Here is a 13,727-nt window from a genome sequence, read left to right on the forward strand (position 1 = left end):
TTGTACTGTCTGTAGGAACTCCTCTGTATGGAAACATGCAGCAAGGAACAGACAATGGTGGTCAACGTCAGCTATCTTAATCCACACAGACGAGCTAAACGCCTTTTATACACTATGTTCTCCACCCTTGTTTGCACACATCTGCTGACTGCCACATAGACAATGAGGTTGGACTTTCCCATAACAGCTGAGAGACAACTCTGTTCGTTGAGCTTCCAACTCTGACTCTTCTTAGTGATGGTTGATTGCTTCATTTGTGCAAATCTTATAATAAAATAGTTTGAAAGAATCTGCAGTCTCTCTTCCTATAGAATTTATCGGACAAATGGGGTATTGTACACAGCGAGGTTCTCGAGGCTCCAAAACACCATCTTCAACTCGGCCCAGAGGGAAGCGCAGCCCCAGAGTTTCTCTGACAAAGCGGGCACTAAACAATAACGCTGTTCTTTTTCTTCCAACTCTTTTTCAGGTCCAACAGACAAGTCAAATGGCCAGTAATGGCCGCCTGTTTTGCACCCAACTACGCAAATGTGTTTTTAGGACTACGGTTGGAGAGATTTTTTGTTTGATCCTCTTTAATCCATTTTCTTTTGATTAAATCATGTGGTACGGAGGATATACATGACGTCATTTTGTCGTTTCGATCACCTGACAATGAACTGCTTCAGCTCCACACAGAGGCGTCATGCCCATTTCAGGGGCTACAGAGCATTTGTTACAAGGGGGATGGTTTCCTAAATAAAGTTGCTGAAACAGAGATACAAATCAAGTGTTGTCAATCAATCCATAATAAAGGATACATCCTTAGATAGAGAAAATATGCTCAGACAATACCAAAGGCCCCAAAAGTCAAACCAAATGTATTTTGTTACCCAGTACAGCAGAGAGGCATCTCACATAAAGAATATCATCAAACATAATTGGAGTATCATCAAAATTGACCCTGCATTAGGTGAAGTTTTTACCGAGCTGCCATGCTTTTCTTATAGACACGCGCCCCCCCCCCTCCTCCCCCGCAGTCAAAGCCAACTGGCTTTCCAAACCCACTGGCACCTTTCTGTGGGGACACTGCAACCACTGCCCCAACATAGAAAAAAACTAAACGTTCAATTACACAAGGAAATAACTTACCAAATCCAATATTCTGCGAATTGCAACACTGTGTTTGTTGTTTATAGGTTGGAGTGCCCATGTGGTCGTTTTTATATTGGTTGCACAAAAAGGACACTAAAAGACAGACCGGCAGAACATAAATATTCCATCAATGACAATTATCCCACGGCCGTGCATTACCAACAAGCCGGCCATGGTAACCCGGCCTTGCTTAAAGCCATGGCCATAGAGGTGGTATCCATCAACAAGATGGGGGGTTACAGGCTTCAGGGAAACCTTCTGGATACACACACTCAAAGCTACTGTCTTTCAGGGTTGAACAATGAAATAGATTTAGCTTCTTTTTTTGTTATTGTACTTCTGTAACTATTATATATATATTTTTTTTTATTTATTAATCTTGAGTTGTTTATTTGTGTGAGACATTGTATTGGCCTATAGTTATATTTGATTGATTTACTTGTATTTGTTTATTTTCTGGTCATTCGTTTCACCTGTCACTACTATGCACCTGTGAACCCTGAAGAAGGCCACTGAGCAATACACGTTGGTGAGTTCACATTTTTTGCTAAAATAAAGGATTTTTTTCAAACTTTACCACAAGAGAGAATGTTTTGAATGTTTTGGAAGTATGATGTTTTTACACCGCTGCAACTTCATTTGGTCGCTATAAATTATACCCCATTCTCCAATGAGCTCTCTTCGTCTGCATATTTGATGCCAAAGCAGCGCTCCCTCTTTTTCGCATTTCTAATTGAGACTATAGGACATGTTTCTAATATGTATCTTGTTTGTGGAGTTCTTCACAGTACAAATGGTTCCTGACTGATGTCTGTGCCAAACGGTGTCCCTGCTCCTTACCCAGTTTCTTGCATGTCAGAAGTATCTGGCCCTTGTCAAACTCTTCCCATCTGGACGATGCCAGTTGGAAGGTGTAGCAGTTGTTCTTGAAGGGGATCCAGTTTGGCCCGCCGCTCTTGTGAGGACATTTCACAGCCCTGTCCTCAGGGGTGGTGTGAGTATCTTCTGGAAACATTGAAAGTGTTCATTTATAAAATTAAAATGCCAAAATACACAGTTGCTGTCTGAGGAGAGTGCTTGGTTGATTTTCCTCCTGTCTTGTTTTAATTATGCCACTTAACAGACAATTGCATCCATAGTGCTTACACTTTTGGTATGACCATTACATTACAAGACCCCAGAGCCACTGTATTGCTGTCTTACCATGTGGAACATGGCAGATAGCCCCTGCCAACTGTTCCATACACTCCGTAGCCTTCCAGAAGCCGTCCGTGTCCAGAAAGACACAGCGTCCAACGGTGGGCTCTGAGGACCAGCGACTAAACACCGTGTGACTGTGGTCTGTCCAGTGGTAGTGGACACCATCCTGACAATACAAAACGCTGAGTTGAGTTCCTTATTAATTTAACCAGGCAAGTCCATTAAGAACAAACTGAACCGCACTGTAGAATCTGTGAAATCGTCATTATGAAATCAGCCACTATCATTCAGTGACTGCAAAACTGAGGGAACAGGATGGGTGTGGCCTATTCTACAAGGTGACGGCTCCGCCTAGCCTCCCAATGGGCTACCGGTTGTTTGCTTTGCCATGTTGCCTTAAACCCATCCCTTTCTTTTAGATCTGCGAACACCGACGGGTTAGGGTGAAGAGCTATGGCCACTTACGTCTGCGCTGAAGAGGCCGATCCACATGGGGCTGCGTGCGCGGGTGACGTGCACGGTGAGGACCGACTGCAGCAGGGTGTCGGCTACGCTGGCCAGGTCCATGTTCTGGTTCCTGCACTCCGCCAGAGCCTCGTGCCACGTCATGTTCTTCTGAAGCAGCTTAAAGGTGTGGTTGTTGACCTGGAATGGCTCCAACTGGAACTGGGGCTCCTCTGGCTTGTCTGAGAACATGAGAGGGATTTAAAGGGGTCAGACGAGGTTTTAAACCCTATTATGCTCAATATGCTCAATTTCCACTCCACAAAACAGTAGCAATATCAAGTAACAACTATCAATAATATCAATCTACTTCATACACTTAATATCAAGAGTCTTTCTATCACAAGCCTTCTGACTGTAGAGTCCACACGTCATCCGTTCTTTCACCAACACGGACAAGATAAGCACAGATAATTGGATGTGTTTGACGCCCTCTGCTGCTAGGTAGCGGTGGTGTACCTGCATAGTGCTGGCAGATGGACACATATTGCTGGTCAGAGCAGGAGGTGTAGTCCCAGGAGCCCATCATGGCAGAGCTGGGGTCGTTGAACACGAAGACACACAGCTCAATTCTCTCTGGGTCATGAAGCTGCAGACAGACACAATAACAACAGGGACACAGAGAGTTAGTTATAGGTTATGAGGACCTTGAACTTTGAAACAGATGTGGAACATGTTTTTTAGAGACTGGTATTTAGTATAGGCTATCATAGTAATGTTTATGTAGTCCCATTATTTGTTTAAAAAACCTACCTGCACGCACTCTTACCAGTGGTTAAAGTACATTTAATTTCTTCCCGGTATGGAGACCTCCTATTGGTGAACGCGATTATTATTGTTTAATGGGCCTAATCATAGAATTACATATAGAATCCTATTAATTTAATAGGATCTCTATGGAGCTAATAAAGCTTTGTCGTCTTAATTTTAAAAATATATTAGCCTACCTTTTAATGTGGCATAAACACAACCAGCCATGTTTTTAACTGATTTTCAAAGAATTACTTCTGTTTACTTGCGAACGTCACTAAGGGGCGGTGGAACGACGGGTTGCTTATGATTTTCGACATTTTGTAGACTATTTGTTAGTCAACCTGTCTATAACTAGATACATGCAGCTACTCTTGTCATTACTTGATGATTGTTTGGAAGACTAAATAAAGCCTTGCTCACCAGAATAATGTCATAAATCGATAGAATGATCAATGCGTCATCAACAATCTAGTTGACATCAGTAAAGTTTTCTCTTTTGATTTTTGCTTTTCTCACGTGGACGTTTAGGGACCAGGGAGATCTCCAAATGACATCAATTTGACCCGTTTCCAGGAAATGATCCAACATGTTTCTGATAGTATTTAAGTTCATCTTGGATGCATATTTTATGTGGTTGAAAATGAAATACTGTCAGCTTTTATGCTGAAATTGCACCTTTAGGTCACCCAACGGGATTCTCAATCTCTCAAAATTCTGAAATAAATAAATCCTATTTCTCCATTCCTGGTCCTGAGACAAAATTAACATTTGGTCTATCATTTTACTGAGAGGAAAGCTTAATTGTGTAGGAGTTCATATTTAAATAGGCTACATGTGAGGACTACTGTCCTTTTCCAGTCACTATTCCAACTACTGGGTTAGTTATATTCTGGCATCCATTCTGCCATTTGGTCAATTCAAAGAGACCACTTACAAAACACCACAAAGTGTTGTGAATGACATTGTTATTGTCATCCATTAGGCCTGCACAAGTCTTGTAACCTGAATTGATGCGTACACTGCGTACACTGCTGCGGTCTCGGCCACTCATCTCTGCCTTATCATCGAACCACACTGCATTTTGGAGCGTAATTCCTCAAGTTTTCAAGTCTATTCACACATTTTTCATGCGACTTGCATGCGGCAATGATAAATAGTGTAATAGTTCTCTTAAAATGTGTTTTAATTGAGGGCCTCCTGGGTGGCGCAGTGGTTAAGGGCGCTGTACTGCAGCGCCAGCTGTGCCACCAGAGACTCTGGGTTCGCGCCCAGGCTCTGTCGTAACCGGCCGCGACCAGGAGGTCTGTGGGGCGGACGCACAATTGTCTGGGTTAGGGAGGGGTTGGCCGGTAGGGGTTGTCTCATCATGCACCAGCGACTCCTGTGGCGGGCCGGGCGCAGTGCGGTGTTTCCTCCGACACATTGGTACGGCTGGCTTCCGGGTTGGATGCGCGCTGTGTTAAGAAGCGGCTTGGTTGGGTTGTGTATCGGAGGACGCATGACTTTCAACCTTCGTCTCTCCCGAGCCCGTACGGGAGTTGTAGCGATGAGGCAAGATAGTAGCTACTAAACAATTGGATACCACGAAATTGGGGTGAAAAAAAAAAAGTGTTTTAATTATTGTGATAGGATCAGGTTTTACCACTATTTTACTACTTTACTACTATTTTACCACTATTCTAGCTTACTTTCACCAACTGCCTGGTATTTTTACAGTAAAACTATTCTATGATTTCATTTGAATGAGAGGTACTGGGTTTTGATTGAATTCTAAGTTATAACTCTAAGTTATAACTCATTGATCCCTGTGGCCACGCTGGATAGAATTGAGAAGGGAAGTGAGTGGGAACTCACGTTGACGAGTATGGGCCTGAGTAGGCCATGAAGCAGGTGGTTAAAGTTGAGGTAGGAGACCGGGGAGTCATCCACCCACTCTGGGTCCTGCTGTTTGAGCTTCAGGCCAATCCACGTCTTCTGGAGCTGCGCCGGCAACAGCGAGGTCACAAAGTCTGACCACAACAAACAGATAGGCGCAACTAGTCAACAACCGCTGGATAAGACTGAAGGGACATCAATCATTGGTCCTCTCAGGAGAATGGAAGGCTGTCTATTGACAAACAATAAAAAGACAGATAGGTAAAAGACATCCACTAGAAGGTTTACTACTCACCCTGTTCAACTTGGTCTGTGATAGTGAGTAGAGTTCCTCTCATCGACTGACAGTGCTCGTTGGCGTGTTGAAAAGTCAGGTACAGAGGCTTGATCACCACGTAGCACTGGAAAAGGCAACGGCAACATTCAATAACAATGATTAGAAACTGGGTGGTTTAAGCCCTGAATGCTGATTTGGCTGACAGCCGTGGTATATCAGACCGTAAACCACGGGTATGACAAAACATTTTTACTGCTCTAATTACATTGGTAACCAGTTTATAATAGCAATAAGGCACCACGGGGTTGGTGGTATATGGCCAATATACCCCAGCTAAGGGCTGTATCCAGGCATTCTGCGTTGTGTCGTGCGTAAGAACAGCCCTTAGTCGTGGTATATTGGCCATATACCACACCCATTCTTGCTTACACAGAATGTACCTGTATGTAGACTAGATCAGAGGACGGACTCATTGTCATGGCTGGAATGGAACGAATTAAACAGTATCTCAACTGGTTTCCATGTGTTTTATACCGCTCCATTCATTCCATTTCAGCCGTTACTGTATGGCCGTCCAGTGACACCAGCCTCCAGTGTATGTGTGTGTGTACGACAGACTGACCTTGTCCCTGAAGCGTAAATAGTCGCTCTCACAGGGCAGACCATTGGGGTGAGGCTCTCCAGGGTGGGTCTCTATAGCTGTGGTATTGTGTCTCTCACACACGAATGGCAGCTTCAGCTCACAGCTGTACTCGTACTCTGGAGGGGCAGGAGTGTGTGTGAGTGAGTGTGTGTGAGTGTGTGTGAGTGACCGGAAGGTAACAACCCACTGGGCACACATTGGTTGAATGAACATTGTTTCATGTAAAGTGTTGTGTCCCATGTTTCATGAGCTGAAATAAAAGACCCCAGAAATGTTCCATATGCACAAAAAGCTTATTTCTCTAAAATGTTGTGCACAAATTTGTTTACATCCCTGTTAGTGAGCATTTTGACTTTTCTAAGATAATCAATCCACCTGACAGGTGAGGCCTTTCAAGAAACTAATTAAACAGCACGATCATTACATATGTGCACCTTGTGCTGGGGGCAATAAAAGGACACTCTAAAATGTGCAGTTTTATCACACAATACAATGCCACAGATGTTTTAACTTTTAAGGGGGTGTGCAGTTGGCATGCTGATGGAAGGAATATCCACTAGAACTGTTGCACGAGAATTGCTAATTGCTAAATGCTAATTTCTCTACCATAAGCCGCATCCAACGTCGTTTTATAGAATTTGGAAGTACGTCCAACTGACCTCACAACCGCAGACCACGTGTATGGCGTCGTGTGGGCGAGCGGTTTGCTGATGTCTGTGTTGTGTACAGAGTGACCCATGGTGGTGTGGGGTTATGGTATGGGCAGGAATAAGCTACGGACAACGAAGAGAAATAGCATTTTATCAATGGCAATTTGAACGCGAAGAGATACGGTGACGAGATCCTGAGACTCACTGTCGTGCCATTCATCCTCCTCCATCACCTCATGTTTCAGCATGATAATGCATGGCCCCATGTCACATGTCTGTACACAATTCCTGGAAGCTTATAATGTCCGAGTTCTTCCATGGTCTGCATACACACCAGACATGTCACCCATTGAGCATGTTTGAGATGCTCTGGATCGACGTGCACAACAGCGTGTTCCAGTTCCCGCCAATATCCAGCAACTTCGCACAGCCATTGAAGAGGAGTGGGACAACATTCCATAGGCAACAGCCTGATCAACTCTATGCGAAGGAGATGTAGCGCTGCATGAGGCAAATGTTGGTCACACCAGATACTGACTTTTTTAAAAAGGTATATGTGACCAACAGATGCATATTTGTATTCCCAGTCATGTGAAATCCATAGATTAGGGCCTAAAGAATTTATTTAAATTGACTGATTTCAATATGAACTGTACTCAGTCAAATCTTTAAAATTGTTGCATGTTGCATATTTAAGTTCAGTATAAATACATGTATTTAAGCTGACTAACAGGTTGTTACATCAATCTAATTGACATAATCATCAGAACTATGTATACATTGCAATTTAGTTAAATTCCACATAGAAACGTACAAAATATGTTTTAATCATATATTCAATATACAGTATATTGGGTGGTTGAAATTGTCGAATTTTAGATTTAATGAGACAAATTGTATTTGACCTCGTTTCAATGTTGATAGTAAAATGGTATGTTTGAACCAACATCATTGTTTCAAAGTCAAGCTAAATAAAAATATATATTGAAATAAAATGTGAAGCTACAGTCCAAGGATTTCTGCCTGAACAGTGACTCCTACTGGAATATGAGGGGTGATGTTTATTTAACCTTTTATTTAACTAGGCAAGTCAGTTAAGAACAAATTCTTAGTTACAATGACGGCCTACCCCAGCTAAACGAAACTGGGCCAATTGTGCACCGCCCTATGGGACTTCCAATCACTGCCAGATGTGACGCAGCCTCTTTTGCATGGAGATGCAGTGTCTTAGACCACTGCGCCACTCGGGAGCCCGAACGAGTCTACAATCCAGATGCCTACCTCTAAGTACCCTGCTTAGCTTTGGAAACACAACACATTGAGACATTTAGAAGTAGTTACCATTAAATACTATGATATTCATGACTTTTACCTTTCGATATGTTCTTGTATATGAAGGATGGTCGGTTGATTTCAAATTAAATCTACAAGTTAACTATTTGAAGTTTGATTTACTGCTATTCCTTAAGTTAGATTTTTGGTTGAGATGGAGACGTGAATCCAACATATCAATAATGAATTTGTAGACAAACTGGATAATGAATTGAGAACGCATCCAAATATCAACATTTGAAGGAGATCTTCTACTGGGATAGTATATATAGGGCCTATCGTATATAATGAACAACATACAGTCAGCTCCAAAAGTATTGGGAGACTAACACATGTTTTGTTGTTTTGGCTCTGTACTCCAGCAGTTTGGATTTGAAATGATAAAGTCAGACTCTCAGCTTCAATTTGAGGGTATTTCCATCCATATCGGGTAAAACGTTTAGAAATTACAGCACATAATACATAGTCCACCACCACATTTTAGGGGACCAAAGTATTGAGAGAAATTCGCTTATGTGTATTAAAGTAGTGAAAAGTGAAGTATTTGGTCCCATATTCATTGCATGCAATGACAACATCAAGCTTGTTACTCTACAAATTGGTTGGATGCACTTCCTGTTTGTTTTGGATTTGTGTCAGATTATTTTGTGCCCAACAAAATGTATGTAAATATTATATTGCGTCATTTTGGAGTCACCTGTACTGTAAATAAGAATATAATATGTTTCCAAACACTTCTACATTAATGTGGTTGCTACCATGATTACGGATAATCCTAAATTAATCGTGAATAAAGATGAGTGAAAAAGTTAGATGCACAAGTATCATGCCCCCCCCCCCCCCCCCCCAAAATGCGAACCTCCCCCGTTATTGTAATGGTGAGAGGTTAACATGTCTTGAAATTAGATTGATGTCTCAACCTGTTAGTCAGGTTAAACACATTTATTTAAGTTTTCCCCCTAATTTCAATGTTTACAACACTGTTTGAAATCAGATGAAAACAGTACTGGTTGATTACTTCTTCAAATCCAATGTATTTACAAATGTACAAATGACGTTGAACAACGTCGATTCAACCAGTGTGTGCCCAGTGGGAAGTGTCCTAGTAACCAACAGCCTACAATATAATCCTTTCTGCATGATTCTAAAGGAAACAACTTGATTTCAACTACTCTTTGTACTGTAGTTACGTTTTCATTCACCTGGGAAGATGTTCTTGTCACTGATGGTTGTACACCTGCCCAGGAACGCAGCACGGTAGTAGTGCATATGGGAAAACCTATAGGACAGGAGTAGAAAGTCATTAACTTTTATTCTAACCGACACACACAATAACATCACTTATATTTGACTTGAATATTGATCACAAGACACGTTTTGGAGGCAGTGCTTGAGAACGTGTGTTGCTGCGTGACCCTGTCAGGGGGTGGATGTTGGTTGGTGAGGTGTGACCTGCCACGTGACTGCGTGACTGTGTGACTCACCTCATGGGGAAGTAGTGTCCAGTGTCTCTTACATCCACCCACCAGCTCTGCTTCCCTGCTGGCATCTGCCCAATCAGGTCACAAGTCAATGAATAAATAAACACACAAGGACAAAACAAAGCCACTCCCTGCTGCTCTCTCACACACACACAGCGCTCTCTCTCTCTCTCTCTCTCTCTTCTGATCAATGTCGTCTTCATTTTATTAGGATAGTTCAGTGGCCACCTTCTTTCTCTCCATTACTGCTCTATATCTATTACAATCAGGGTTGATATACAAGCCTTAAAGCTGAAATCTGCATGAGAGCAAACAGCGCCACTGTTTGCCCCCAGCACGTTATTGTTTTCGTTCTGTTGATGAAACGGAGGAGAGGAAAATCCAGCATCGTGGTAAAAAAAATAATAATAATGCAGTTCCATCATTTGTTTAAAAAGACTACCTGCAGTTCTGTTGTACTTGCAACGAAGTCAGCGGAAAACTGTGTTCGTTGTTGGAAGGAACTTCTTTGTTGTTGTAATATTGGAAACAAACGTGGCAGTTGCACCATTATGGATTCCAGCTGTTTCTTATACTAACTAGGTTTATACCGTACAGTAAGTCTGGTTTGTTCACCACGGTACTGTAATTGCACTATACTGTACCTGTGGCAGATTATTGTGGATCTGTATGGCTGCGTTGGAGCTTTGTGGTGCTGCCAACTTGCTGCCGTTGCTGTTGCAGTACAAACTAGCCTCCTCGTATGGCAGCTTTGGTTCCGTCACAAACCAGAACTCGTTACCGTCAATGAATATGGAAGTCTCATGGTGCCCACCTGCAACAGATCAATATTATTATTATTCTCAAATCCTATTTTTAGTACTCAATATATAAAAAAAACCTCAGCTCATACTTCATAACCGATGACTTAATGACTTTGGTGTATAATTTCATCAGAAAAAGTCAAGAGATATTTACAAACCTAAATGTCAACACCACTTACCAGGATTGTACCACACTGGGTTTTCGGGAGTTTTTCCTATTTCAGAATGAACAAACAAACTGTTATTTTCAACTATGGGGATGCAAGAATGAAAGTGTAAAGGTCACCAAACATTTCCCCAAACTCTGATTCCTAAATTGGGTTTCTTGTAAAAATGGACAGAGGACTGTTTATGCTGGCCAAACGGTTCAACGTGGGTCTAGCAGACACTACACAAGATACACTTTTGAGTTGAAACTAAGGAGCCGCTAGGACACGTTCACAATCACACGGCCTGTATGTGTGTATAGTTACCGCGGGGGATCTGGCAGACCCACTCCAGCCTGGCGTCACAGTGGAATGGGGTAGCGTAGAACGGCAGAGGAGGGAATTCGTGCATCAGGAAGACAAATAAACTCCTAAAGGTTCCTTTCAGTGTCTGTCAAAGAGAGAGAGAGAGACGACAAGCCATGATGCATGTTGGTATTTCAACATCGACATGAGATATGACATTATAACCGTGGACAGGTACAGCGGGGCAAAAAAGTATTTAGTCAGCCACCAATTGTGCAAGTTCTCCCACTTAAAAATTAATTTTCATCATAGGTACACTTCAACTATGACAGACAAAATTAGGAAAAAAAATCCAGAAAATCACATTGTAGGATTTTTAATGAATTTATTTGCAAATTATGGTGGAAAATAAGTATTTAGTCAATAACAAAAGTTTATCTCAATACTTTGTTATATACTCTTTGTTGGCAATGACAGAGGTCAAATGTTTTCTGTAAGTCTTAACAAGGTTTTCACACACTGTTGCTGGTATTTTGGCCCATTCCTCCATGCAGATCTCCTCTAGAGCAGTGATGTTTTGGGGCTGTTGCTGGGCAACACGGACTTTCAACTCCCTCCAAAGATTTTCTATGGGGTTGAGATCTGGAGACTGGCACTCCAGGACCTTGAAATGCTTCTTACGAAGCCACTCCTTCATTGCCCGGGCGGTGTGTTTGGGATCATTGTCATGCTGAAAGACCCAGTCACGTTTCATCTTCAATGCCCTTGCTGATGGAAGGAGGTTTTCACTCAAAATCTCACGATACATGGCCCCATTCATTCTTTCCTTTACACGGATCAGTCGTCCTGGTCCCTTTGCAGAAAAACAGCCCCAAAGCATGATGTTTCCACCCCCATGCTTCACAGTAGGTATGGTGTTCTTTGGATGCAACTCAGCATTCTTTGTCCTCCAAACACGACGAGTTGAGTTTTTACCAAAAAGTTATATTTTGGTTTCATCTGACCATATGACATTCTCCCAATCTTCTTCTGGATCATCCAAATGCTCTCTAGCAAACTTCAGACGGGCCTGGACATGTACTGGCTTAAGCAGGGGGACACGTCTGGCACTGCAGGATTTGAGTCCCTGGCGACGTAGTGTGTTACTGATGGTAGGCTTTGTTACTTTGGTCCCAGCTCTCTGCAGGTCATTCACTAGGTCCCCCGTGTGGTTCTGGGATTTTTGCTCACCATTCTTGTGATCATTTTGACCCCACGGGGTGAGATCTTGCGTGGAGCCCCAGATCGAGGGAGATTATCAGTGGTCTTGTTTGTCTTCCATTTCCTAATAATTGCTCCCACAGTTGATTTCCTCAAACCAAGCTGCTTAACTATTGCAGATTCAGTCTTCCCAGCCTGGTGCAGGTCTACAATTTTGTTTCTGGTGTCCTTTGACAGCTCTTTGGTCTTGGCCATAGTGGAGTTTGGCGTGTGACTGTTTGAGGTTGTGGACAGGTGTCCTTTATACTGATAACAAGTTCAAACAGGTGCCATTAATACAGGTAACGAGTGGAGGACAGAGGAGCCTCTTAAAGAAGAAGTTACAGGTCGGTGAGAGCCAGAAATCTTGCCTGTTTGTAGGTGACCAAATACTTATTTTCCACCATAATTTGTAAATAAATTCATAAAGAAATCCTACAATGTGATTTTCTGGATTTTTTTTCTAATTTTGTCTGTCATAGTTGAAGTGTACCTATGATGAAAATTACAGGCCTCTCTCGTCTTTTTAAGTGGGAGAACTTGCACAATTGGTGGCTGACTAAATACTTTTTTGCCCCGTATTTATCGGCAAAATGTTTCTGTACCCTGGGGGGAGTGCCTTTTATAGACAGTACAACTCCTAGCCCTGATGATAACGCCTGACAGATTGTAACGACAGGGCAAGAGCTGTAGACACTTCACAGGTAGGGAGAGGGAGCTCGAAAATGGAGCACGTGAGGTAGGAAGATGCTGACGGGTTTAAGTAGTGACATCTGCCATAACCACCACACCAGCAGACGTTATGCAGTGTTGAGGCTGTATTCCAGCATCTGAACCTACCCACCTTAAAGGCTGTGCAGCCCCGGTTGTACTCGTCATCCTCGTGGAACTCTTGGGGGAAAATGGCCATGGACACCTTCGGATGAATCACGACATGTATATTATCAGAATGGTTACTTATTATAGTCTCTCTACGGGAGTTACACACAGAGGTACGATGTGTTTTCCTCTACTCACAGGCCTGTTGTCGCTCCACTCCCAGGAACCAGCAGCTGGGTTTCTCCTGTTTAACCCCACCCAGAAGAACCGGTCATCGCTGGGACAGACAGGACACAAACACTGTTAACAAACATCAAATTCTCACTTATTTTTTATTGTGGTTTATTATAATTTTTGGGGCTCAAAAGGCAGTGTTTAAACAATCATCCAATGTCTTAAGTATATTATTGCTAGTGATTTAACCTTCCCCCTGCAGAGCATTGCAGGACAGGGTGTGTCCTGGTGTGAACCATACTTGTTACTATTGACAGGAGTCAGCTTACATTAGCATAAAGATGATGAGACCATGTGAATTTGAAAACACAGATGTGTGTGGTAACTGTGG

At 42.6% G+C, this 13,727-nt stretch overlaps 1 protein-coding gene across 2 annotated transcripts in view; it reads right to left on the reverse strand.

Moving 5' to 3' along the window:
• Positions 1-13,727, reverse strand: part of LOC139413025 (lymphocyte antigen 75-like) — a 36,330-nt gene that overhangs the window by 7,789 nt on the left and 14,814 nt on the right. The window contains exons 14-27 of one of the 2 annotated variants that reach the window (XM_071160002.1): positions 13,361-13,439; positions 13,188-13,259; positions 11,126-11,249; positions 10,832-10,867; positions 10,494-10,663; positions 9,853-9,917; positions 9,571-9,647; positions 6,366-6,502; positions 5,762-5,867; positions 5,446-5,600; positions 3,298-3,427; positions 2,800-3,020; positions 2,338-2,500; positions 1,975-2,139 (exon numbers count right to left, since the gene is read on the reverse strand). In XM_071160002.1, coding sequence (XP_071016103.1) covers positions 1,975-2,139; positions 2,338-2,500; positions 2,800-3,020; positions 3,298-3,427; positions 5,446-5,600; positions 5,762-5,867; positions 6,366-6,502; positions 9,571-9,647; positions 9,853-9,917; positions 10,494-10,663; positions 10,832-10,867; positions 11,126-11,249; positions 13,188-13,259; positions 13,361-13,439 — 1,700 coding nt within the window. The remainder of the gene's footprint in view (positions 1-1,974; positions 2,140-2,337; positions 2,501-2,799; positions 3,021-3,297; positions 3,428-5,445; positions 5,601-5,761; positions 5,868-6,365; positions 6,503-9,570; positions 9,648-9,852; positions 9,918-10,493; positions 10,664-10,831; positions 10,868-11,125; positions 11,250-13,187; positions 13,260-13,360; positions 13,440-13,727) is intronic. The other variant, XM_071160003.1, reaches the window with a different exon arrangement.

Source organism: Oncorhynchus clarkii, chromosome 7, assembly GCF_045791955.1.
Source record: "Oncorhynchus clarkii lewisi isolate Uvic-CL-2024 chromosome 7, UVic_Ocla_1.0, whole genome shotgun sequence".
NCBI lineage: Eukaryota > Metazoa > Chordata > Actinopteri > Salmoniformes > Salmonidae > Oncorhynchus > Oncorhynchus clarkii.